This window comes from Thalassophryne amazonica, chromosome 2, assembly GCF_902500255.1.
Source record: "Thalassophryne amazonica chromosome 2, fThaAma1.1, whole genome shotgun sequence".
Classification (NCBI taxonomy): Eukaryota; Metazoa; Chordata; class Actinopteri; order Batrachoidiformes; family Batrachoididae; genus Thalassophryne; species Thalassophryne amazonica.
The window spans coordinates 154,325,186-154,347,401 of NC_047104.1; the positions used below are offsets into that span (position 1 = coordinate 154,325,186).

The window sequence follows — 22,216 nt, forward strand, 5'->3', positions numbered from 1 at the left end:
CAGATGTGCTGCTGTGGTCTGAAATGTTCCATGCGCAGCAAATCAGGGTGGACCAATATTTAGGGGGCACCGTTCGGTCGGTGACACCGGCACCCTGTCTTCAGTAGCTATCCGGCTATCCATGTCTCAGACAGAGAAAAAGAGCAGAATCAGTCGGCCGGAAAAACTACACCTAAGGTATAATTCATCAGCAGTAAATCAACAGGAAAGCAGAGAAAATACTAAGGTGATCCCGGCCACTAGCCCAAAGCTTCACTAACAGACCCAGAATTTAGATAAAGTTGAGGATGAGACCTGTTCCATTACTTATAAAATGAATGTAAAAAAAATAGGAATCATAGTTCCCTACTATACCAGTATGCTAGCCATACGATAGGGAGAATGAATGCGTCTTAAGTCTGGACTTGAATGTCTCTACAAAATCAGACCATTTTATCTCCATAGGGAGATAATTCCATGAAACAGGTGCATGATGAGAAAGCTCTGTGGCCCGCAGACTTTTTATTCACCCTTGGGACACAAAGTAGTCCTGCACCCTGAGAACGCAGAGCCTAGGTCGGTACGTAGGGTTTAATTAGGTCAGCTAAGTAGGGAGGTGCTAGTCTGTGAATAATTTTCTATGTTAATAGCAGAACCTTAAAATCCGACCTCACAGAGACAGGAAGCCAGTGAAGAGATACTAAAATGGGTGTAATGTAGTCAAACTTTGCTGCTGTCAAGAGTCTGGCAACAGCATTTTGAACCAATTGGAGACCCCTATTGCTGGATAACACACACATCATTGCATGGCCATGGCGTTACATAGTTGCAGAAGCATAAATCAGGCTTTAGGATTTTAAGGTACCACTTTGCAGCAGACTTAGAAAAAAAGAGCTTCTTCAAGGCGCTTCACACAAGTAAGGTTTAACCTTACCAAGCCCTAGAGCAAACACACAGACGATAGTGGTAAGAAAAACTCCCTCCGATGATATTGAGGAAGAAACCTTAAGCAGACCAGATTCCGAGGTCCAAGATTAGCATTAACCACCAGCAAATTGCTCTTCTCTGCGAACATGTAATGACTTGGCGTTGGGTCTCTTCCATCTTCTGCTGGCTTGTTTTTAGACAGTGGTGCATTCATGGTTTACTTAGTAGTGTTCAGAATAATAGTAGTGCTATGTGACTAAAAAGATTAATCCAGGTTTTGAGTATATTTCTTATTGTTACATGGGAAACAAGGTACCAGTAGATTCAGTAGATTCTCACAAATCCAACAAGACCAAGCATTCATGATATGCACACTCTTAAGGCTATGAAATTGGGCTATTAGTAAAAAAAAAAAGTAGAAAAGGGGGTGTTCACAATAATAGTAGCATCTGCTGTTGATGCTACAAACTCAAAACCATTATGTTCAAACTGCTTTTTTAGCAATCCTGTGAATCACTAAACTAGTATTTAGTTGTATAACCACAGTTTTTCATGATTTCTTCACATCTGCGAGGCATTAATTTTGTTGGTTTGGAACCAGGATTTTGCTTGTTTACTAGTGTGCTTGGGGTCATTGTCTTGTTGAAACACCCATTTCAAGGGCATGTCCTCTTCAGCATAAGACAACATGACCTCTTCAAGTATTTTGACATATCCAAACTGATCCATTATACCTGGTATGTGATATATAGGCCCAACTCCATAGTAGGAGAAACATGCCCATATCATGATGCTTGCACCACCATGCTTCACTGTGGACTGTGGCTTGAATTTAGAGTTTGGGGGTCGTCTCACAAACTGTCTGCGGCCCTTGGACCCAAAAAGAACAATTTTACTCTCATTAGTCCACAAAATATTCCTCCATTTCTCTTTAGGCCAGTTGATGTGTTCTTTGGCAAATTGTAACCTCTTCTGCACGTCTTTTATTTAACAGAGGGACTTCGCGGGGGATTCTTGCAAATAAATTAGCTTCATACAGGCGTCTTCTAACTGTCACAGCACTTACAGGTAACTCCAGACTGTCTTTGATCATCCTGGAGCTGATCAATGGGTGAGCCATTGCCATTCTGTTTATTCTTCTATCCATTTTGATGGTTGTTTTCCATTTTCTTCCACGCGTCTCTGGTTTTTTTGTCCATTTTAAAGCATTGGAGATCATTGTAGATGAACAGCCTATAATTTTTTGCACCTGTGTATGTTTTCCTCTCTCCAATCAACTTTTTAATCAAACTACGCTGTTCTTCTGAACAATGTCTTGAACGTCCCATTTTCCTCAGGCTTTCAAAGAGAAAAGCATGTTCAACAGGTGCTGGCTTCATCCTTAAATAGGGGACACCTGATTCACACCTGTTTGTTCCACAAAATTGACAAACTCACTGGCTGCCACACTATTATTGTGAACACCCCCTTTTCTACTTTTTTTTTTTTTTACTAATAGCCCAATTTCATAGCCTTAAGAGTGTGCATATCATGAATGCTTGGTCTTGTTGGATTTGTGAGAATCTACTGGTACCTTGTTTCCCATGTAACAATAAGAAATATACTCAGAACCTGGATTAATCTTTTTAGTCACATAGCACTATTATTATGAACACTGCTGTACTCTCATTGACAATCTTTGCATCTCATTTCCAGATTATACAAGGCGTTCTAGATCAGTCGAACAGGATGAGGTTATAATGACAAAGGAGATGCCTGATTGGTTAAGAGACTTGTGTGACACCTTCATATTGAGACTAGGGATGCACTGATCCACAATTTTTGACTTCTGATCCGATCCCAATACCTGAATTTGGATATCTGCTGATAAGATACTTTTCCGATCCGATACCAGAGCTCTGTTTGCTTTAATATTAGTATTGTTGATTTTATGAGGATTTTCTTAAAACGGAGACCTGAAAGTTGAGCTACAATTTGCCAGATGGTGTATTTGAGATGAAAGCCTAGATTTGATGTTTTGATGAAAGAATCAAATACTTTTATTTTTTTATAGACTTTTATATCCTTATATTTATAGACTTAAAGAGAAAAGACAGCACTCTCTTCCTCTCTCTCTCTCGCTTTCTCTCCGTCCGTCTCTCTCTTTCTTCTTCTCTTGCTGTTTAACTGCTGTGCAAACTTTGAACTTTTGGGAAACACGAAACCTTTCAGCTGTAAAATAAATACACTCAACAAAAATATAAACGCAACACTTTTGGTTTTGCTCTCATTTTGTATGAGATGAACTCAAAGATCTAAAACTTTTTCCACATACACAATATCACCATTTCCCTCAAATATTGTTCACAAACCAGTCTAAATCTGTGATAGTGAGCACTTCTCCTTTGCTGAGATAATCCATCCCACTTCACAGGTGTGCCATATCAAGATGCTGATTAGACACCATGATTAGTGCACAGGTGTGCCTTAGACTGTCCACAATAAAAGGCCACTCTGAAAGGTGCAGTTTTATCACACAGCACAATGCCACAGATGTCGCAAGATTTGAGGGAGCGTGCAGTTGGCAAGCTGACAGCAGGAATGTCAACTAGAGCTGTTGCTCGTGTATTGAATGTTCATTTCTCTACCATAAGCCATCTCCAAAGGTGTTTCAGAGAATTTGGCAGTACATCCAACCAGCCTCACAACCGCAGACCACGTGTAACCACACCAGCCCAGGACCTCCACATCCAGCATGTTCACCTCCAAGATTGTCTGAGACCAGCCACTTGGACAGCTGCTGAAACAATCGGTTTGCATAACCAAAGAATTTCTGCACAAACTGTCAGAAACCGTCTCAGGGAAGCTCATCTGCATGCTCGTCATCCTCATCGGGGTCTCAACCTGACTCCAGTTCCTCGTCGTAACCCACTTGAATGGGCAAATGCTCACATTTGCTGGCGTTTGGCACGTTGGGGAGGTGTTCTCTTCACGGATGAATCCCGGTTCACACTGTTCAGGGCAGATGGCAGACAGCGTGTGTGGCGTCATGTGGGTGAGCGGTTTTCTGATGTTAATGTTGTGGATTGAGTGGCCCATGGTGGCGGTGGGGTTATGGTATGGGCAGGTGTCTGTTATGGACGAAGAACACAGGTGCATTTTATTGATGGCATTTTGAATGCACAGAGATACTGTGATGAGATCCTGAGGACCATTGTTGTGCCATACATCCAAGAACATCACCTCATGTTGCAGCAGGATAATGCATGGCCCCATGTTGCAAGGATCTGTACACAATTCTTACAAGCTGAAAATGTCCCAGTTCTTGCATGGCCGGCATACTCACCGGACATGTCACCCATTGAGCATGTTTGGGATGCTCTGGACCGGCGTATATGACAGCGTGTACCAGTTCCTGCCAATATCCAGCAACTTTGCACAGCCATTGAAGAGGAGTGGACCAACATTCCACAGGCCACAATTGACAACCTGATCAACTCTATGCGAAGGAGATGTGTTGCACTGCATGAGGCAAATGGTGGTCACACCAGATACTGACTGGTATCCCCCCCCCCCCCCCCCCCCCAGTAAAACAAAACTGCACCTTTCAGAGTGGCCTTTTACACCTGTGCACTAATCATGGTGTCTAATCAGCATCTTGATATGGCACACCTGTGAGGTGGGATGGATTATCTCAGCAAAGGAGAAGTGCTCACTATCACAGATTTAGACTGGTTTGTGAACAATATTTGAGGGAAATGGTGATATTGTGTATGTGGAAAAAGTTTTAGATCTTTGAGTTCATCTCATACAAAATGGGAGCAAAACCAAAAGTGTTGCGTTTATATTTTTGAGTGTATATGTGTGTATATATATATATATACGTATGTATATATATGTATATATATGTATATATATAGTTGCATAAGTAATAATAATAATACATTTTATTTGTATTGCACCTTACATTTCAAAGAAATCTAAGGGGCCCCTTTGGTATAACACCTGCAAATGATCAGCTTTATTGCTAGTTTTCTTCAGACAAGTCAGGGGATGGATACATGAACATTTCCAAGTCACTGAATATGTCTTGGAATTTATTTACATAAATTATGAAGAAATACAGACGGTATGACACTTTATGCTAAATTTGTATGGAGCAGACAGTTCTCAAAAACTGAGTGACTGTGCAAGAAGAGTGAGGAAAGCCACCATGTCACTCAGACAACCCATAAGAAGTTATAGACTTATGTGGCTTTGATTGGAGAAATTGTGCATAGTGCAAGTTTTGCATTTTGCATCACCAGTTATACAGCTTCATGATGAAGAGGTATAGAGAAGGATTTTCTTAAAAAAAAAAAAACACCTGAAGGTTCAGCTACAATTTGCCAGAAGGTACATCTGAGATTTGATGTTTTGGTGAAAGAAAACCCCCCTCCTCCTCATTTTCCAAATTTTTATATTGAGAAACCTGATTTACTTTTTGTATTTGAAATGGCATAAATAAATTAAAATGCATGAAATACCAAGGGGCTGAATACTTTTGCAAGCGTGTGTGTGTGTGTGTGTGTGTGTGTGTGTGTGTGTGTGTGTGTGTATATATAAAACCAAAACATAGAAAATGGAAAACATCTCAAAATATTACAATGTTAAGTTTAAAAAAATGACTCATTATCCAGGAATGTCAAACTTGTGAAAAACATGTTTTATGTTTAGTTCTTGGATGGGACGCCTTTTCCACAAATTACTGCGCTGGTGTACCATGGCATGGAGGCCATCAGCCTGTGGCACTGCTGAAATGTTATGCTATGGTCACATTAGCTACAAATCACGGTGACAAGTATTTGGATTTGTCGCTTGATGGGTGTTCACGCTAACAACTCTGTAAGATGTCTTGTAAATCACTCCAGATGTGTTATCTGGTTACAAAAACTGTGTTTTTAGATTTACAAGTGTTTATTTCTTGCTACATAACCTTTAGAAAATATGTGAGAAACATGTTTGATTTATGCAGATACAGCTGTTTTGGAGGATTTTCCGCCATCTTAGTTTATTTTCTTTGAGCAAGCTGCTGTCTGATGACACACTGCCTATTCACTTGGATTGACAGTTGTCGAGTCGCTCTGTATTTGCATAAAATAGACTTCTGGTCTATTTTGGCCCAGCCAAGCTAGCAGCAGGGTGACCATAGTGTCTTGTCACTACAAAATAGCAATTGAAAGTGAATGGCAAGTCACTACTTTGACTCTGTCTCTTGCAGTCACTTGTAGCTAATATTGACAGTAAGGTTATTCTTTGATAGTAGCCTACACATCATCTGCATTGTTGGGTCTGGTGTGTCTCATCTTTCTCTTGACAATACCCCATATAGTCTCTATAGGGTTCAAGTCAGGTGAGTTGGCTGGGCAGTCAAGTATAGTAATACCATGGTCATCAAACTATTTACCGGTAGTAGTCATTTTGGCACTGAACAAGTGCTAAATCCTGCTGATAAAGGAAATTGATATATCCATAAAGTTTATCAATACATGAAAATCTCCTGGTAAACTGCTGAATTGGCTATGGACACCAGCAGATGACATGGCACCCTAAACGATCATTGCCTGTGAAAGTTTTATATTGGACTTCAAGAAACTTGGATTTTGTGCCTTTCCACTCTTCCTCCAGACTTGTGGGGGTGGAATTTCCAAAAGAAATACAAAATTTATTTTGGACCATATGGCAAAGGTCTAGTTATTTTTCTTTCTCCTTGTCCCAGATAATACTGCTCTGACATTTTCTCTGGTTCAGGAGTGATTTGCCCCTTGGAATACAATACTTGTAGCCCGTTTCCTTGACATGTGTGTATGGTGACTTGATGCACAGCCTCAATCCATTCTTGGTGAAGATCCCCCAAGGCGCTGAATTGGCTTTGCTTGACAATCCGCGGACAGTCTGGGGCTTGAACCCAGGACTGTAATTTGTATTTTAAAAACTGCTGTTAATGTAATTAATGGTGTCCTCAAGTGTTGAGTTCAAATGGAATCAGGAAAAAGATTGCCAGATCTGGATTTTTCATTCACTCACTCGCTCATCTTCAACCGCTTATCCAGGATCAGGACGCAGGGATTTTTCATCTAATTGGTCATAATTTATCTTTGCTGTGTATATTTGAGGCAGATTTCTTTAAATCATATCAGTAAGTTCAGATCATGATGTGTCACCCATTTGGCTTTCTTTTTTCCCCTCCTTTTTTTTTTTTTTGAAGGCTGGTGAGTACATTCTCAAAATAGATAGACGCTGAGATCTTGAATTTTTCATCTCGCCAGGTTAAATGCTGTTTCCTCCTCAGGTGCGCTCATATTTGGTTTTCTCAGACAGTGCACATGTGTGTTTTTGGAGGTGTGGCCTTATTGGGGGGCATGTTCTGTTTTAACCATTGAAATTGTACTTGTATTTTTATTTTATGTTTGGTTTTCACCTCACTTACGTATATTGAAAACTGAAATTATATCTAAAGAAAATTTATTGTTAAAATGGAAGTTAAAACTTCAGTAAATGCAGGATGCTTTGAACCTTTGCCCAAATATTTTAAATAAAAGGAGAAGAAAAATAATCCTTATCTTTTTATGTTTGCATAGATAATTGAAGATGTTTTTATATATAATTTAAAATGTGCAGGACCCTTTTTTGGTTGGGATTGAGTGACAGGACCTCAGCCATCACAAAACACTTTGCAAAGCTCAACACTGGCAAAGATCTTTCATTTTTGCACTCCATTGGAGTAATTTCACTGCTACCATTCATCAGAAGCAGTGGCGGTTCTACACTGAATTACTCCCTGGGCGACACTCCATCCGAGCACCCCACCACCACCACCACCTAAAAAAAACAAAACAATTTTGCACAGACAGACATTTTTTATTATTATATTATTAATATTTTAGAAGTTCACCTGAAATTGCAATTAAAATTGACATCATAAGCCCGCAGGCTACAATATTACTCCAGAACAAAATACCCATGAATTTTAAGTTTGAATAAACCTGCCTTACGTTAGACACTTTATTAATCTGTCTTTCAGGAAGGAACAGTTAGCTCTTTTATTAAGGTGCATATTTGTCTCAACATTTAGCTAAATATTTAGCTTGATGTTTGTACATACAGTGCTGTGAAAAAGTGTTTGCCCCCTTGACACTTTACATGTTAGATTTTTATTAGGACATCAAAAAGCAAAACAAAAATTCAGGCCGCATATATTAGAATTTCCAAAATCATGCTCTTACCCTCACAGTGAAAGTAAATCTCTACAGTTTGATATAAATTAATTAAAAATCTAAAAGCCAAAATGATGATGTGAATAAGTAAGTGCCCCCTTTAGTATAGCACATGTAAACCATCACTTTTATATACAGTTTTCTTCGGGCAAGTCAGGGGGTGGATACATGAACATTCTCAAGACACTGATTATGTCTTGGGCATTATTTACATGAACTATGAAGAAATACAAACAGTATACCACTCTGTGGTAAATCTGTGTGGAGTAGACAGTTCTCAAAAACTGAGTGGCTATATAAGAAGGTGGAGAGTGAGGAAAGCCACCAAGACACCAGGACAACCCTGAAGAAGTTATAGATTTCTGTGGCTGTGATTGAAGCCACAGAAGTCTTCAGGGTTGTCCTGGTGTCTTGGTGGCTTACCTCACTCTTCACCTTCTTATATAGTCACTCAGTTTTTGAGAACTGTCTACTCCACACAGATTTACCATAAACAAATATAGAAATAAGTCAAAAATAAGAAAAAAAAAATTGAAGAGTAAATTGACTGAGACTAAGGGCCCAGTCACATGACACACTACAATAGCTGAACGAAGGAAAAAAGCCTCAAATCATCAAGAAAAAGTGGACAAATGAGCCTGCACTTCTGCCATCACCAAAAAGTCTGCGAGTCCAGAGTGGAAACAAAACCAAAACTAACAAAAGAAAAATGAAGCAAAAGGCGACCTTGGCGCTTTAAACAAAACGAAAAATTCATGATGTGGTGACTTGACGGCTGGTATCGGACCGAGCTGTGCTGTCCACAGCTCCTGCAGCTCCAAGATCTGGTTGTCTTGCTGTAGCAAGGTGAAATCCAGATTGAAAAGAGCTTGGCTAGCAGGGAATTCCCCTGACCTGGTATAGTCTTGGTCTAGAGGGGGAGCAATCCGGTGTTCGAATTTGAGGGGGAGCAATCCGGTGTTCGAATCCCACTGCCATCCCTGCCACAAAAATAAGTCCTCCGGTCACAAATTGGCGTTCGCACTCAAGACCAAGAATCTACCAGGTCAGCCAAAGGGGGAATACCCCGCTAGCCAAGCTAGCAGGAACATCTTTTCAATCCGGACTTCACCTTGCTACATTGACAACAGGTTTGTCTTCACTACAACGCGTGCCTACACGCACGTTCCAGCCAGAGACGGCTGCAATGTGCGTAAATAGTTAAAGTACAAGGGTAGGCTGAAAAGTTCTAAGGCTCACCAAGAAGGAGAAATGCCATTTCAAAAAAACTTGGCATACATTAAGTTCAACTCTTCTGATGACTGTGTTTTTTCTTCCAGGTTGTGAGGTAGTTTGTGGTTCATAGCCAAGTTTGAAAGTTCGTGGTAGAGGGAATCGGCAAAAATGGACAAAATCTGGCATTGCAGTGTGATTAAGTACCTGCATAAGAAGGGGTTAAAGCCCAAGGACATTCATGCGGATATGGTTGCTACATTAGGGGATGAAGCTCCCTCCATATCTACAGTGCAGAAGTGGGCAGCTGAATTTAAGAGGGGCAGAGAGCCTTGAAGACGACCCATGGTCTGGGCGGCCTGCAACAGCCACAACCCAGAAAAACATTGACCTTGTTCATGAAATGGTGATGGACGACAGACGATCGACGATTAATCAGCTAGCAGATGCTGTGGGAATATCCCGTGAGAATTGAACACATTCTGCATGAAGAACTTGGAATGTCAAAGGTGTCAGCTCGGTGGGTGCCACGTCTTCTGACGCCTGATCAGAAACGCACCAGGCTAGTCATGTCGAAGGCAAACTTGGCGCAATTTGAAGAGGATCCAGCCAATTACATGGAACGTTTTCTTACCCAGTATGAGTGTTGGGTTCACCGCTTTGAACCAGAGACAAAAAAAACAATCAATGCAGTGGAAACACCCAAGGTCACCACCTCCAAAGAAGGCCAAGGTCGTTTCGTCTGCGGGGAAGGTCATGGTTTCAGTTTTCTGGGATGCCAAGGGCATTGTGTTCGTGGACTATCTTGAAAAGGGACAAACCATAAATGGACAGTACTATTCTAACCTACTGAGACAGTTATGCGAGGCTATCAAAAAGAAGCGACAAGGAAAGCTGACGAAAGGGGTGCTGTTCCATCAAGACAATGCCCCAGCTCACAAATCAACAGTGGTCATGGCCACTATCCACGAGTGTGGATTCAAACTGGTAGATCACCCACCATACTCCCCCGACTTGGCACCCTGGGACTTTCATCTGTTCCCAAACCTGAAAAAAACTTTGGCTGGGAAGCACTATCGGAGCAATGATGAGGTGATGGCTGCCGTTGAGGACTATTTTGACTCTCAAGATGAAAGCTTCTATGCCAAGGCAATCGAAGCACTCAAGCACCGCTGGAAGAAGTGTGTGGAGTTACAGGGAGACTATGTAGAAAAATAACCCTGAATTTGTTCAATTCGACAACTGCATCATAGTCAGCCTTAGAACTTTTCAGCCTACCCTCGTAGTTGATAAAACGTTCTTGCAGCTATTGCTTCTGTATGAAAATGTTGCTTTTTGTCTCACACATGGATGAGTGACGTTCAGCTCGTCTGAGCTTTAGTTATTGATCCGTTCAGATATCAACATTCTTGCAAGACACTGGACGACAATCAAACGGACTGCTGATGGTATGTGTACTACACAAATGATTATGGGCCGATGTCATTATGGTCCTGGGGCTTCCTGTTTTAAAGTGTGGTTATGAGACTTGCACACTAGTTCCTTACCTAAGGTGATGACTTGATGTCTTTGGTATCAGATCTCATTGGAGAATCCTTGGCTACCACTGGAATGACTTTGTATAAAATGAGCAGATACTTGGAGAGACTAAGATAAGGAGTATCACTTGCAATGTGAGGGAATGTGAGCTTTGACATTATTGCTATGTGGTGCATTTTGCTGTGCAAGATTTAACATCTCTAGGCGCTTTAATATTGAGAATCCCAGGGGCTAGAGGAAGCCATGGGGATGCTCACGCTTTACCTGGATGCAGCAGATGAATAGAAACAAAGTCATGTTGGAGTGTAATGATAGACCCAGACCGGAGGAATCCTTTATCAGTCGAGTCGAAGTTGGTCATGTAAATTTTTACAACACATTGAACACAATGGGTAAAAAAAAAACAAAAAAACAATAGGTCTCTGTAATCAGTGTCAGCTGGAGGAAGCAGTGCAGCATTTGGTCACGCAGTGCAGCAAATAGCTGGAATGATGACAAAAGAAAGTCTCCCTTGCAAAAGAGTTCGATCTCAATGGGACTAAAAAAAAAAAAGGTTAAATTACATTAAATTAATTCTGGGAGCCAATCTCTGTTATAATAAAAATAATAGTTTGGAAAACAAAAGATGAGAAATAACATTTGAAACGGGGAGGAGCATTGTGGTAGTGTTGCAGAAGAGTTCAGGTACGTAAAGGGCTGTTTTCATGTTACACATGCACGCGTTCTCAAAGAGATGTTACAACAGTTCTAATGTAATCTCCAGTCCAGATGGTGGCGGTATTGCAGGTAAAAGCTTGATTTAAACCGCCATAATAGGGTAAGAACAAGAGATTCGTTTCCTGTTTTATCTTACGAAGCTACAGAATGTAGCTTGTTAGCCGTTGAAAAAAGAAAAAAGGTTTCGTTCTTTTACTTAAGGGGGAAAAAGTTTTAATAGCTTTGTGCAAACCTATTTAAAGCCATACTACTGAGACCCCTGTTGGAAGTCCGGCTAACTGCTGCTGAAGGGGCACTATTTGGCTTGTTTGAAAGAACAATGGCAGAGCAGAAAGAAGAAAAGTGGCATTTTAAAGACGGAAACAAACTAATGAACGTGCTGGAAGCTGTTTTCAAGCCCGACGTTCGCCAAAACAGCAGGTTCGTTCACTAAACCTTTTGTAAACGAACTCCACGACATGTTTAGTAGTGACTGTCAAATGTCTTGTCGCCTAGCAACAAGGAAACTAGTAAGAGATTCGAAGTTCACGGCGCAATAAATCGTAATAGAAACGTTGCAGAAAAACAAGTCTAACCAGTAGGAGAGCATTGATGTGTACTGTGAATTTGGTGTCACTACACCGTATAACGTTACGGAGTGGCTATACGCCCAACCGTTGGGTCAATAAAGTAAACTCGCGAGCATATACGCCCAACCACAAGCGACCAATGAGCGCGCTTCTAAGCTCACTTCTGGTTTCAACGCGGGAGGGAAAAAGGAGAATATTTTCTCGCCGGCTGCGGGAGGGTTCGCAGCCCGCGGAGGAGCTGTGATCTAAAGTGGTTCTGTTTGGCTCATCACACCCAGGGAACATGCCCAGTAACAGAGGCACTAAATGAAGTTCAGCATTGACACTCACTGATTTGAGGAAAGTTGGCACCATATTTCTATGATTAAAAGACCAGCCGTTTATTTTCTTCAAACCGTGCTCAGACACGGTGCCTAAATGAGGCAGGCCGTAATTCAAGGCCAGTGATTAACAAAACACTGCTTGTTACCTGCACTGTAACATGGTATTAAGTTTCACTCATATTCCTGGCTATGACGAACCAAACCACTTTAGATCAGAGCTCTCTGCAGTGCTGCGAACCAACACATCTGCTAAATGATGGAGACCGCAAAAGGCCTATGATTTGTCACTTTTCTGATTTTACTCCTTCCCCTCCCATCAGGTTTTTGCAATATGCACACTGATTTCATTCCGATCATGGATCAAATACGTTTGGCAGAAAAGGCCGCAAATATGACCAACTTCACAACACGGAGTCAGAAAAAGACACTCAAATGACCTGAAATTTGTGGAAGGAATTGTACACTTTACCTTTGGTTTGAAGGTTGATGATTGTATAAAGGTCATTGAGGGACAAATTAATCCAGAAAAAGCCACCATTCCTGTGGGCTTCAGGGAGGCGGTGGCATCTTCGGCCCCCTGCTTTTCTCCCTTTATATAGCACCCTTTGGGCACATATTGCAGTATTTTGGGATTACCTTTCATTGCAATGCTGTTGATACTCAGTTATACATGCCAATAACTGCTGGTAATCTAATCCACATAAAATCCTTATGTCGCGTTCACACCGGAAAACACGCAAGCGATGGCGGCGACAGGTTGCCATGTAATCCATATGGAAGGATGCATTGTGTCACCACAAAAGTTCAAGCCACGCAATGCTACGCAAATGAAGCAATTTTGAGTGATTGGCGCGTTTGTGGTGTGATAACGCGTTGCGCCGCCCTCCTCCCCAAGTTGAAAAATCTGAACTTTTTCGTCTTGGCACATCGCGATGACCAATCAGGGACTGGATATGTAGAGATGTGGAGATTATACTAGATGTCTGGAGTTTATGCTTGATGTGGACATGTCCTGTCTCTGGCAGCCAGCCTGTGAGCAGGACTTATGTCCCTTTTGTCCTTTTTTTCACAATTACGACAGAGTTTGAGGGGAGAGCGAGCAGCAGCACCGCAGCAGCGGCAGCAGACTTTTTTTTTTTTTACGTGCGCGTCCAACGAATCATCCATGAAGATTATTTTATTTATTAGCTACACAGATGTATACTAAAAACAAATGGCGACTGGTTTATAATACAATTATGACAGGGTTGGAGGGGAGAGCGAGCAGCAGCACTGCAGCAGTGGCAGCAGCCGATTTTTTTTTTTTTTCGCATGCATGCATGAACGAATCGCCCGTGAAGATTTTATTTATTAACTACACAGATGTATAATAAAACAAATGGTGACTGGTTTATAACACAATTATGACAAAGTTTGAGGGAAGAGTGAGCAGCAGCACCGGCAGCCAGTTTTTTTTTTTTTTTTTTTTTTTTTTCTTCTTCATCACGTGCACGTGCGAACGGGACAGGAGGTCCTCAAACTGGGTCCTGGAGAGTTAGAAGTACCGCTGAACGCGGCCGTCATCCAGACGCAGCTCCTGCCACAAATGATGAATTTGTAGCGTCGCGTGGCATCCGGTGTGAACGCGGCTCAAGCAGAGCGACACACCGGGCGATGGTGGCGCGTCCATCACCAGGCGAGGGATGCGAATTTGTGGTGTGCGGTGTGAACACGGCATTAGAGGTTTGCCTTGCATCAGTGAAAAGCTGGATGCCTAGCAATTTCCTTCTTTTATACTCTGACAAGACTGAAATGATGGTTCTTGGTCCATTGAGACTTAGGCTTATGTGTCAAAGTGTTTTTTTGCAGATTTATTAAAAGGGGGGGGGGGGGGGGGGTTAAGAAATGGCATGTTCATCAATATGTACTGTATATGCTGGATTTGGAAAGGTTAAATCTTACTCGTGTGAAGTGCCTTGAGGTAAGATTGTTGTGATTTGGCACTATATAAATAAAATAAACTGATTTGAGCAGTTTGCCATGATGCAAAAACATGATGTCATATTTATGTTGTACTGAATGTTCTTATATTGTTATTCAATTTTTTACTTCCTTGCAGACATGCAACAGCTGCCAGTAAGTGACATTGTCCCTAAACAGCAGAAGGGTAATCTGAATCTGCACCCAGAGGACTCAAAGCCACCAAATATTAAAGAGGAACAGGAGGAAGTCTGGATACAAGAAGAAGGAAATCAGCCTCATAACCTGGAGGGGGTTGATATCACCAAGTTCCTTTTTGGTGTTGACAGCAAAAGTGAAGAAAAACCCCAAACTGACGGACAGTGCTATGGAGGACCACATCCAGCCCACAACATTCATCCATATCACGATTTACAACAAGATAATTATGACAGGCATTCAGATTCTTCTGAAACGGAGACTGACGATAGCTATGACTGGAAGCAAGCCAGAGAACCTCATTTGGATTTAAATTGTTTGAAAAGCAGTGAGGTGTCTGGAACCGATCAGTGTCAAATAGCAAAGAAAGAAGTGAACTGCTGTGATTATGGAATAAAATTTGATCACATGAGCTGTTCAAACCAAAACAAGCAAATAGATGCAAGTGAGAAACGGTATAGATGCTCCGAGTGTGGTAAAAAGTTTGGACATAAGAGCAATCTGAACAGACACATGAGAAGTCATACGGGAGATAAACTGTTTGGGTGCTCTGAGTGTGGTCAGAAATTTGGACAAAAGGATTATCTGAGCATACACATGAGAATTCATACAGGAGAGAAGCCATTTGGCTGCCCTGAGTGTGGTGAAAGTTTTCGACAACAGAGCCATCTGAACATCCACATGAGACTTCATACGGGAGAGAAACCATTTGTCTGCTCTATATGCGGTAAATGCTTTAGACAAAAGAGCCATTTGAATCTACACACAAGACTTCATACAGGAGACAAACCATTTGGCTGCTCTGTGTGTGGCGTAAGATATGGACGGAAGGACGAATTAGACAAGCACAGAAGAAGCCACACAGGAGAGAAACCATTTGGCTGCTCTGAGTGTGGTCAAAAATTTCCAGAAAAGGCCACTCTGAACAGACACACGAGAATCCATACAGGAGAGAAACCATTTTGTTGTTCTGAGTGTGGTAAGATATTTGGACACAAGTGCAATCTGAAACACCACATGAAAATTCATATCAGGCTGTCTGCAAGTGATTTAGCACCAGGTTCTTCACAAACATGAGGTGCGAAAAAGGAGGGGGTGGCCACATAGCCATCCGCGCCCCAGTCCAGTCAAGAACGGCTCTGCTTGTAAGGCCCCGGGGACAGGCCCCAGCTATCCGGCCAACCAAAAATCCACAGCGCTTCAATATCGCTTCATCTAGGCAGGATTCTGACTTAGAGGCATTCAGTCATAATCCCACAGATGCTAGCTTTGCATCATTGGCTCCACAGCCAAGTACCTACACCAAATGTCTGAATCTGTGGTTCCTCTCGTACTGATATTGAAACTACACATCATCAGTAGGGTAAAACTAACCTGTGTTCCGACGGTCTAATCCCAGTTACGTTCCCTATTATTGGGTGAACAATCCAACGTATGGTGAATTCTGTTTCACAGTGGCAGGAAGAGCCGACATCAAAGGATCAAAAAGCGACGTTGCTATGAACACTTGGCCGCCGCAAGCCAGTTATTGCTGTGGTAACTTTTCTGACACCTCCTGCTTAAAACCCAAAAAGTCGCAGACTTCCGGTTGGACAGCGAGGGAATGGCAGCTTAAATCAGAGGTCTTGCCAGGAGAAGTAATTATACCCCACAAAACAACTAAGAAGCCTGAATACATACATCAAAGAGTGTGATGAGTGGGGGTGACAAACGTGAGAAGAGAGAGACTCGCAACACCCGAAACAAAATTCAAGAAAACGCCGAAATGGAAGAAAATCCAATCGCCGAAGCTAGCATGCTAACGGCCGAAGCTAGCATGCTAACGGCTAACACCTCGGAGCCACGAGAGGGGATACCTGGACTGACCATGCAAATTGTGGAACTACGAAAAGAAATAAAAGACGGATTTTTGTCTCTCAAAGATGAAGTTAAGGCTGACTTCAAGAGGGAGTTTGAAACATTTAAGATGGACATAAACAAGAGAATTGACAACACTAATACAGAGCTGCAAGATCAACGGGAGACATTAAACGAAGCACAAACGCGCATAAGTGAAGTGGAAGATTGGAACATGGAAGCAAAAGATGCTCTGCTTAATGGTTCTTAAAGAGCAGAAAATATTGAAAGCTAAGCTGTCAAATTTAGAAGGAAGGAGCTGCAGAAATAATGTGCGCATTTTCGGAGTTCTGGAACTTTCCGAAGGGGACTCGGTTATATGCTTCGTGGAGGACCTGTTGCAGAGAGAGCTGGATCTCTCCGCAGAGACAAGACTCATGATACAACGTGCGCACCGGACTGGGGCTGGGAGACCCGACCATGGAGCAACGCCCAGGTCCATTATCGTAAACTTCCTTCAATTTGACACAAAAGAACTGGTCCTCAAGAAAGCTTGGCAGAAACGTGTTAAAATAAATGGAAAGCCAATATTTTTTGACCATGACTATGCCTACGATGTGGTGCAAAAGCGCAAAGCTTATGGAGGGATAAAGAAGGTACTAAAGGAAAATGGAGTTAAGTTCCAGACACCATTGACCAACATCAAAATCCACTGGCACGACGGTCCCAAGACATACGGCAGTCCGGGAGAGGCAGCGGGGGAGATGCGGAGAAGAGGGCTCGAGGTGACGACCAGAAGCGCGGAGCAGAAGGAAGACGTGATGGAGAGACGCATTCAACAGGCTTTTCCCTGGACGCGCACCTCTACAGCATCTGATACACCGAGCAGTGCGGGCCAAAGAGCAAGGGAGAGACTACAGGAGTTTCGGAAATAAGGCGGAAAAGTAATTAAAGGGAGGTAACTGATTATAAATAACAGATTCTTTTTTTTCCCTTATTCTTATTACTTTCTCACTGAGTGAGCAAAGGGGTGAAAAACAAAGTTGCATAGAGACATTTAGATCATATATATTGAAATTCGAATTATTTTACGTTTCTTCATATTAACACCCCTCTTATTTATTTAATTTATCGGAAAAAAGAAGCTAGTGAGTGAAAACCCGATAATCTTCCTCCCGGGGAGGGAGATGAACTGGCAAGAAGCAAAATACAAGTTATGTTGGACTTGGGTAGATTGGAAGGAGGACTCTTCAAGTCAACACCTACATCTACTGAGGGGCCCTTCTTTTTCAGGAGGCTTTACCCCTCTCCTACCAACGGGACTTTGGGACCAATTAGTGGTTCCACAGGATATCGGATAGATCCTTTTCATTTTTTCATTAAGTGTTCTAGAGTTCATTGTGTTGTTATGGTCAGACTGTCTTCAGAGTTATTATCTTAGTTATAATGCATCTTGATACTGTAAGGTTCATGTCATTAAATGTGAATGGTTTAAATAATCTAATAAAAAGGGGCAAGGTTCTTACAAAGCTTAAAAAAGAAAAAGCTAAGATAATTTACTTACAGGAACTTGACAGACAAGGAGCACCAAAAATGACAAAATATGGGTTTTAAAAATACATTCTATAGTTCATTTAAAGGAGGAAGAAAAAGAGGGGTAGCGATCCTAATTTCTAATCATGTAAAATTTGAAGGTTTAAAGGAAATTAAAGATAAAGATGGAAGATACATTCTGATCAGAGGAAAATTGGAAGATCAAATGGTCACATTATTAAATATTTATGCCCCACCAGAATCTGATAAATCTTCTTATAAATCTGTCTTTGATAATATTACACAAGAAACGGAAGGAATTCTAATCTGTGCAGGAGACTGGAACGTAGTCCTAAATCCTTTTCTCGACTCTAATAGTACTAAAAAGAAAAGTAAAACACATTTGTCTAGATACATTAATGTAACACTAACTGAATTGGGAGTGATGGATGTTTGGAGAGAATGTCACCCTTTAGAGAGGGATTATACATTTTATTCTGCTCCACACTCAGCTCACACAAGAATAGATTACTTTTTTATGAACATAGAAGATCAGTTTTGGGTTGTAGAATGTCAGATAGGGACAGCTGATCTATCAGATCACTGTTCCTTGAAATTAACACTGGATCTCAATAGGAAACCTAAGGTTACAAACTGGAGGTTAAATATTGGTTTGCTAAACAACCAGCAATTAGTGCAGGATATAAAAAATCAAATAAATGCCTATCAAAAAGAAAATGATAATGGAGAGACAGATCCCACAATGGTGTGGGATGCTATGAAGGCAGTAATAAGAGGCAAACTAATTTCTTACTCCTCATACAACAACAACAACAAAAAAAAAAAGGAATTCCAGATGGTTACAGAAGAGATGGAAATATCAGAACAAGTACATAAGAAAAACAAGGATCTGGAGTCCCCGAAAAAGGGATGAAAATAGATAAAATATTATCAGAAGAAGTAGAAAAGAAAATTAGATTTTTAAAGCAAACATACTATGAAGGAGGCCCTAAATTAACTAAATCTCTTGCCAGGTGATTAAGAAACAAACAACAACTAAATACTATAAATAAAATCAGAGACCTTGTACACAAAACATTAATGTATAAACCAGAGGAAATTGAAAAGGCATTTGAAGGCTATTATTCAAACCTGTACTCTCAACCTGAATCAGCAGAAGATGAAACAATTAAAACATTTTTAAATACAGACCTCCCAAATATAGGAGAACAAAAAAACTCAATATTATGTGCACAGATTACAGAGAAAGAACTAGAATATTCAATAAAAAGAATGAACTCAAACAAAACTCCAGGAACAGATGGATATCCTATTGAATGGTATAGGATTTTTAAGAAAGAGCTATATCCAATGTTACTTGCATCCTTTAATCAAACTCTGAAGAATGGTACACTGCCACCATCATGGAGAGAAGCTGTAATTACTGTCATTCATAAGGAGGGTAAAGACAGGGAGCATTGCGAAAGTTTTAGACCAATATCAATTTTGAACTGTGATTATAAGATACACACATCAATAATCTCAAATAGATTCCAATCATTCATTTCAGAAATTATAGATGAAGATCAATCAGGCTTCATTAGAGGGCGCCAAACTCAAGACAATGTCAGAAGGACACTACATATAATAGAAGAAATACAAAAAACAAAAGTGCTGTTTTTTTTTAAAAATTTGGATGCGGAAAAGGCCTTCGATTCTGTTAGTTGGCGATTCCTCTATCTCTGTTTAGAAAGGTTTTGGCTTAACTCACAAGCAATCAACTGTGTTAAAACATTATATCAAAACCCAAAAGCAAGAATTAAGATAAATGGTAGCCTCACAAATTGGATTAGATTAGAAAGATCAGCGAGGCAGGGTTGCTGCCTGTCTCCAACCCTGTTTGCCATTTATATTGAGCCCTTGGCTCGGGCAATTAGACAAGAGCAAGAAATAGAAGGAATAAAAATTAGAGATATAGAAAACAAAATTGGATTGTTTGCAGATGATGTGTTAATATATTTAAAACAACCAGACAAATGTTTACCTAAGATAATGGATTTATTAAGCTGTTATGGTCACCTCTCAGGTTATAAGTTGAATATTGATAAAACTCAAGTGCTCCCCATTAATTATAGCCCCTCTCCATCTATGAAACAGCAATATAAATTCAAGTGGAATAAAAAGTCAATCAAATACTTGGGAATTCAAATCACCAACAACCTTACCAAGTTGTATGAAATTAACTATAGATCTTTAAATACACAAATATACCAAGACATGGTGAGATGGAACATTCATTTGCTAGATTTACAATCTAGAATTGAAACGCTCAAGATGAATGTGCTGCCTAGAATTTTATATTTATTTTAATTTCTGCCAGTGCCAATACCAAGCAATCAATTCGTAGAGTGGGACAGAAAAATCTCTAGATTCATTTGGAATGGGGCCAAACCTAGAATTAAATTCTCAACACTTCAAATTCCTAAAGATGAGGGTGGATTGGCACTGCCCAATTTAGAAGAATATTTCTATGCAGCACAGCTCAAACATATGGTCTGGTGTGATTCAAACTACATGACAAAGTGGAAACAAATAGAAATGGGCAATGTAGACCATGTACAAGCTATGACAGCAAAGATGTTTAAGGAAAGAGAAAATAAGTTGGACTCTATTACTAGATTCACCATGGAGGTTTGGTTTAAATTAGTAAAGAGATGTAAAATAGAGGAAGAAATTAAAGTATTTAGCTGGATAGCTTTTGACTTAAACTTTAAACCAGGCAGTATGAATTCTAAATTCAAGGAATGGGCAATTAAAGGATTAAACATTTTAAATAAATTTCTTTAAAAAAAGGCCAAATTGAAAGGTTTCAAACACTACAGAAAGAATTTGATTTAGCATCTCGAGATTTCTATATGTACCTTCAGGTACGGGACTATTATTTAAAAGAAGTAAAGCCAAACCTCCCATGTGAAATGAATGCAATTACACAAATATTAAATAATGCATATAAAAACAAAAGTAGTAAAGTCATATCAAAGTTGTATAAAGGATTGATAGTTAATAGGAGAACATCAGCACTGTATATTAGAGATAAATGGGTAAAGGAGTTGCAGGAGGACATACGTAATGACGTGGTATAATATTTGCAAATCTCAAGTAACTACAACTAGCTCAAGAAATTGGAAAATTTACTGTTGGAAAAATTTAGTAAGATATTTTATTACACCAAAGATAAAAAAAAGGCATCAATATCCTTGCACCAACCCTGCTGGAGAAAGTGTGGAGAGCAGGATGTGGGACATGTACACATCTTCTGGGAGTGTCAAAACTTGTCCCAATTTTGGGAAGATGTTGGTAGTGAAATTGAAAAGGTATTTGGGTACAGTATACCAAGAACAATACTGACATTATACTTTGAGTATGTAATGGGAGCAGGGATTCAGAAAAAAGATGTATACTTATTTAAAATTTTGTTGGCAGCAGCAAAAAAAAGCCATCACATGCAAATGGTACAAACAAGAACCTCCCACAGTTAAAAACTGGGTGGACATTGTTGAAGAAATTCACAGTATGGAAAGACTTTTATTTTAAGGTTGCAAGAAGCTAAACACAAAGACTTTTGGGAAAACTGGACAATGTATATTGATGACAACTGACCAATTGTTCTGTGTATTTTGTTATAATTTGTGAAAACCAATAAAAAAACAAGTATAAAAATTAAAAAAAAAAAAACACCAAAAAGTCAGAAGGATTGTGGTGTTGTTTAGGGTCTTCAAAGAGTAGTCTCCAGAATCTCTGAACATGTTCTCTCTCGGGTGGCTGTTGTACTTTTATTGTCCTTTGCCATGTTCCCTTAAACCAGCCTTGGGTTTTCTGCAAACTGCATGTTTATCTGTTTTGCATTTATTTTCTTGTCTTTGTTCCTGATTGTGGACGACTGGGAAAGTTCTGTCTCTGTCTGACAGCTGCGTGTGCTGCCGACCTGCGTGGCGCAAGTGCGCCCCCATGTGGCTGTGTTTAGGAGTGTTTTAAAATTAGGATTTATAAATTGTCATTTTAAATAGTTTTACTGTTAATAAACTCTTTTGTATTTTGGAGCCACTTATCTGTTTCATTTGCAACAAACCTGTCTCTTGAGTTTAAGTTATTTAATTGCTGAATTCCCAGAGTGAAACTCCCGGTGTGG

At 40.4% G+C, this 22,216-nt stretch overlaps 1 protein-coding gene across 1 annotated transcript in view; it reads left to right on the forward strand.

Annotated features, from left to right (window-relative positions):
- LOC117504513 overlaps positions 1 to 15,778 on the forward strand; it is a 117,024-nt gene extending 101,246 nt beyond the window's left edge. Inside the window, exon 4 of the mRNA XM_034163969.1 lies at positions 14,600 to 15,778. Within this exon, the coding sequence (XP_034019860.1) occupies positions 14,600 to 15,735 (1,136 nt within the window). The 3' untranslated portion in view covers positions 15,736 to 15,778. The remainder of the gene's footprint in view (positions 1 to 14,599) is intronic.
- The last annotated feature ends 6,438 nt before the right edge of the window (positions 15,779 to 22,216 follow it).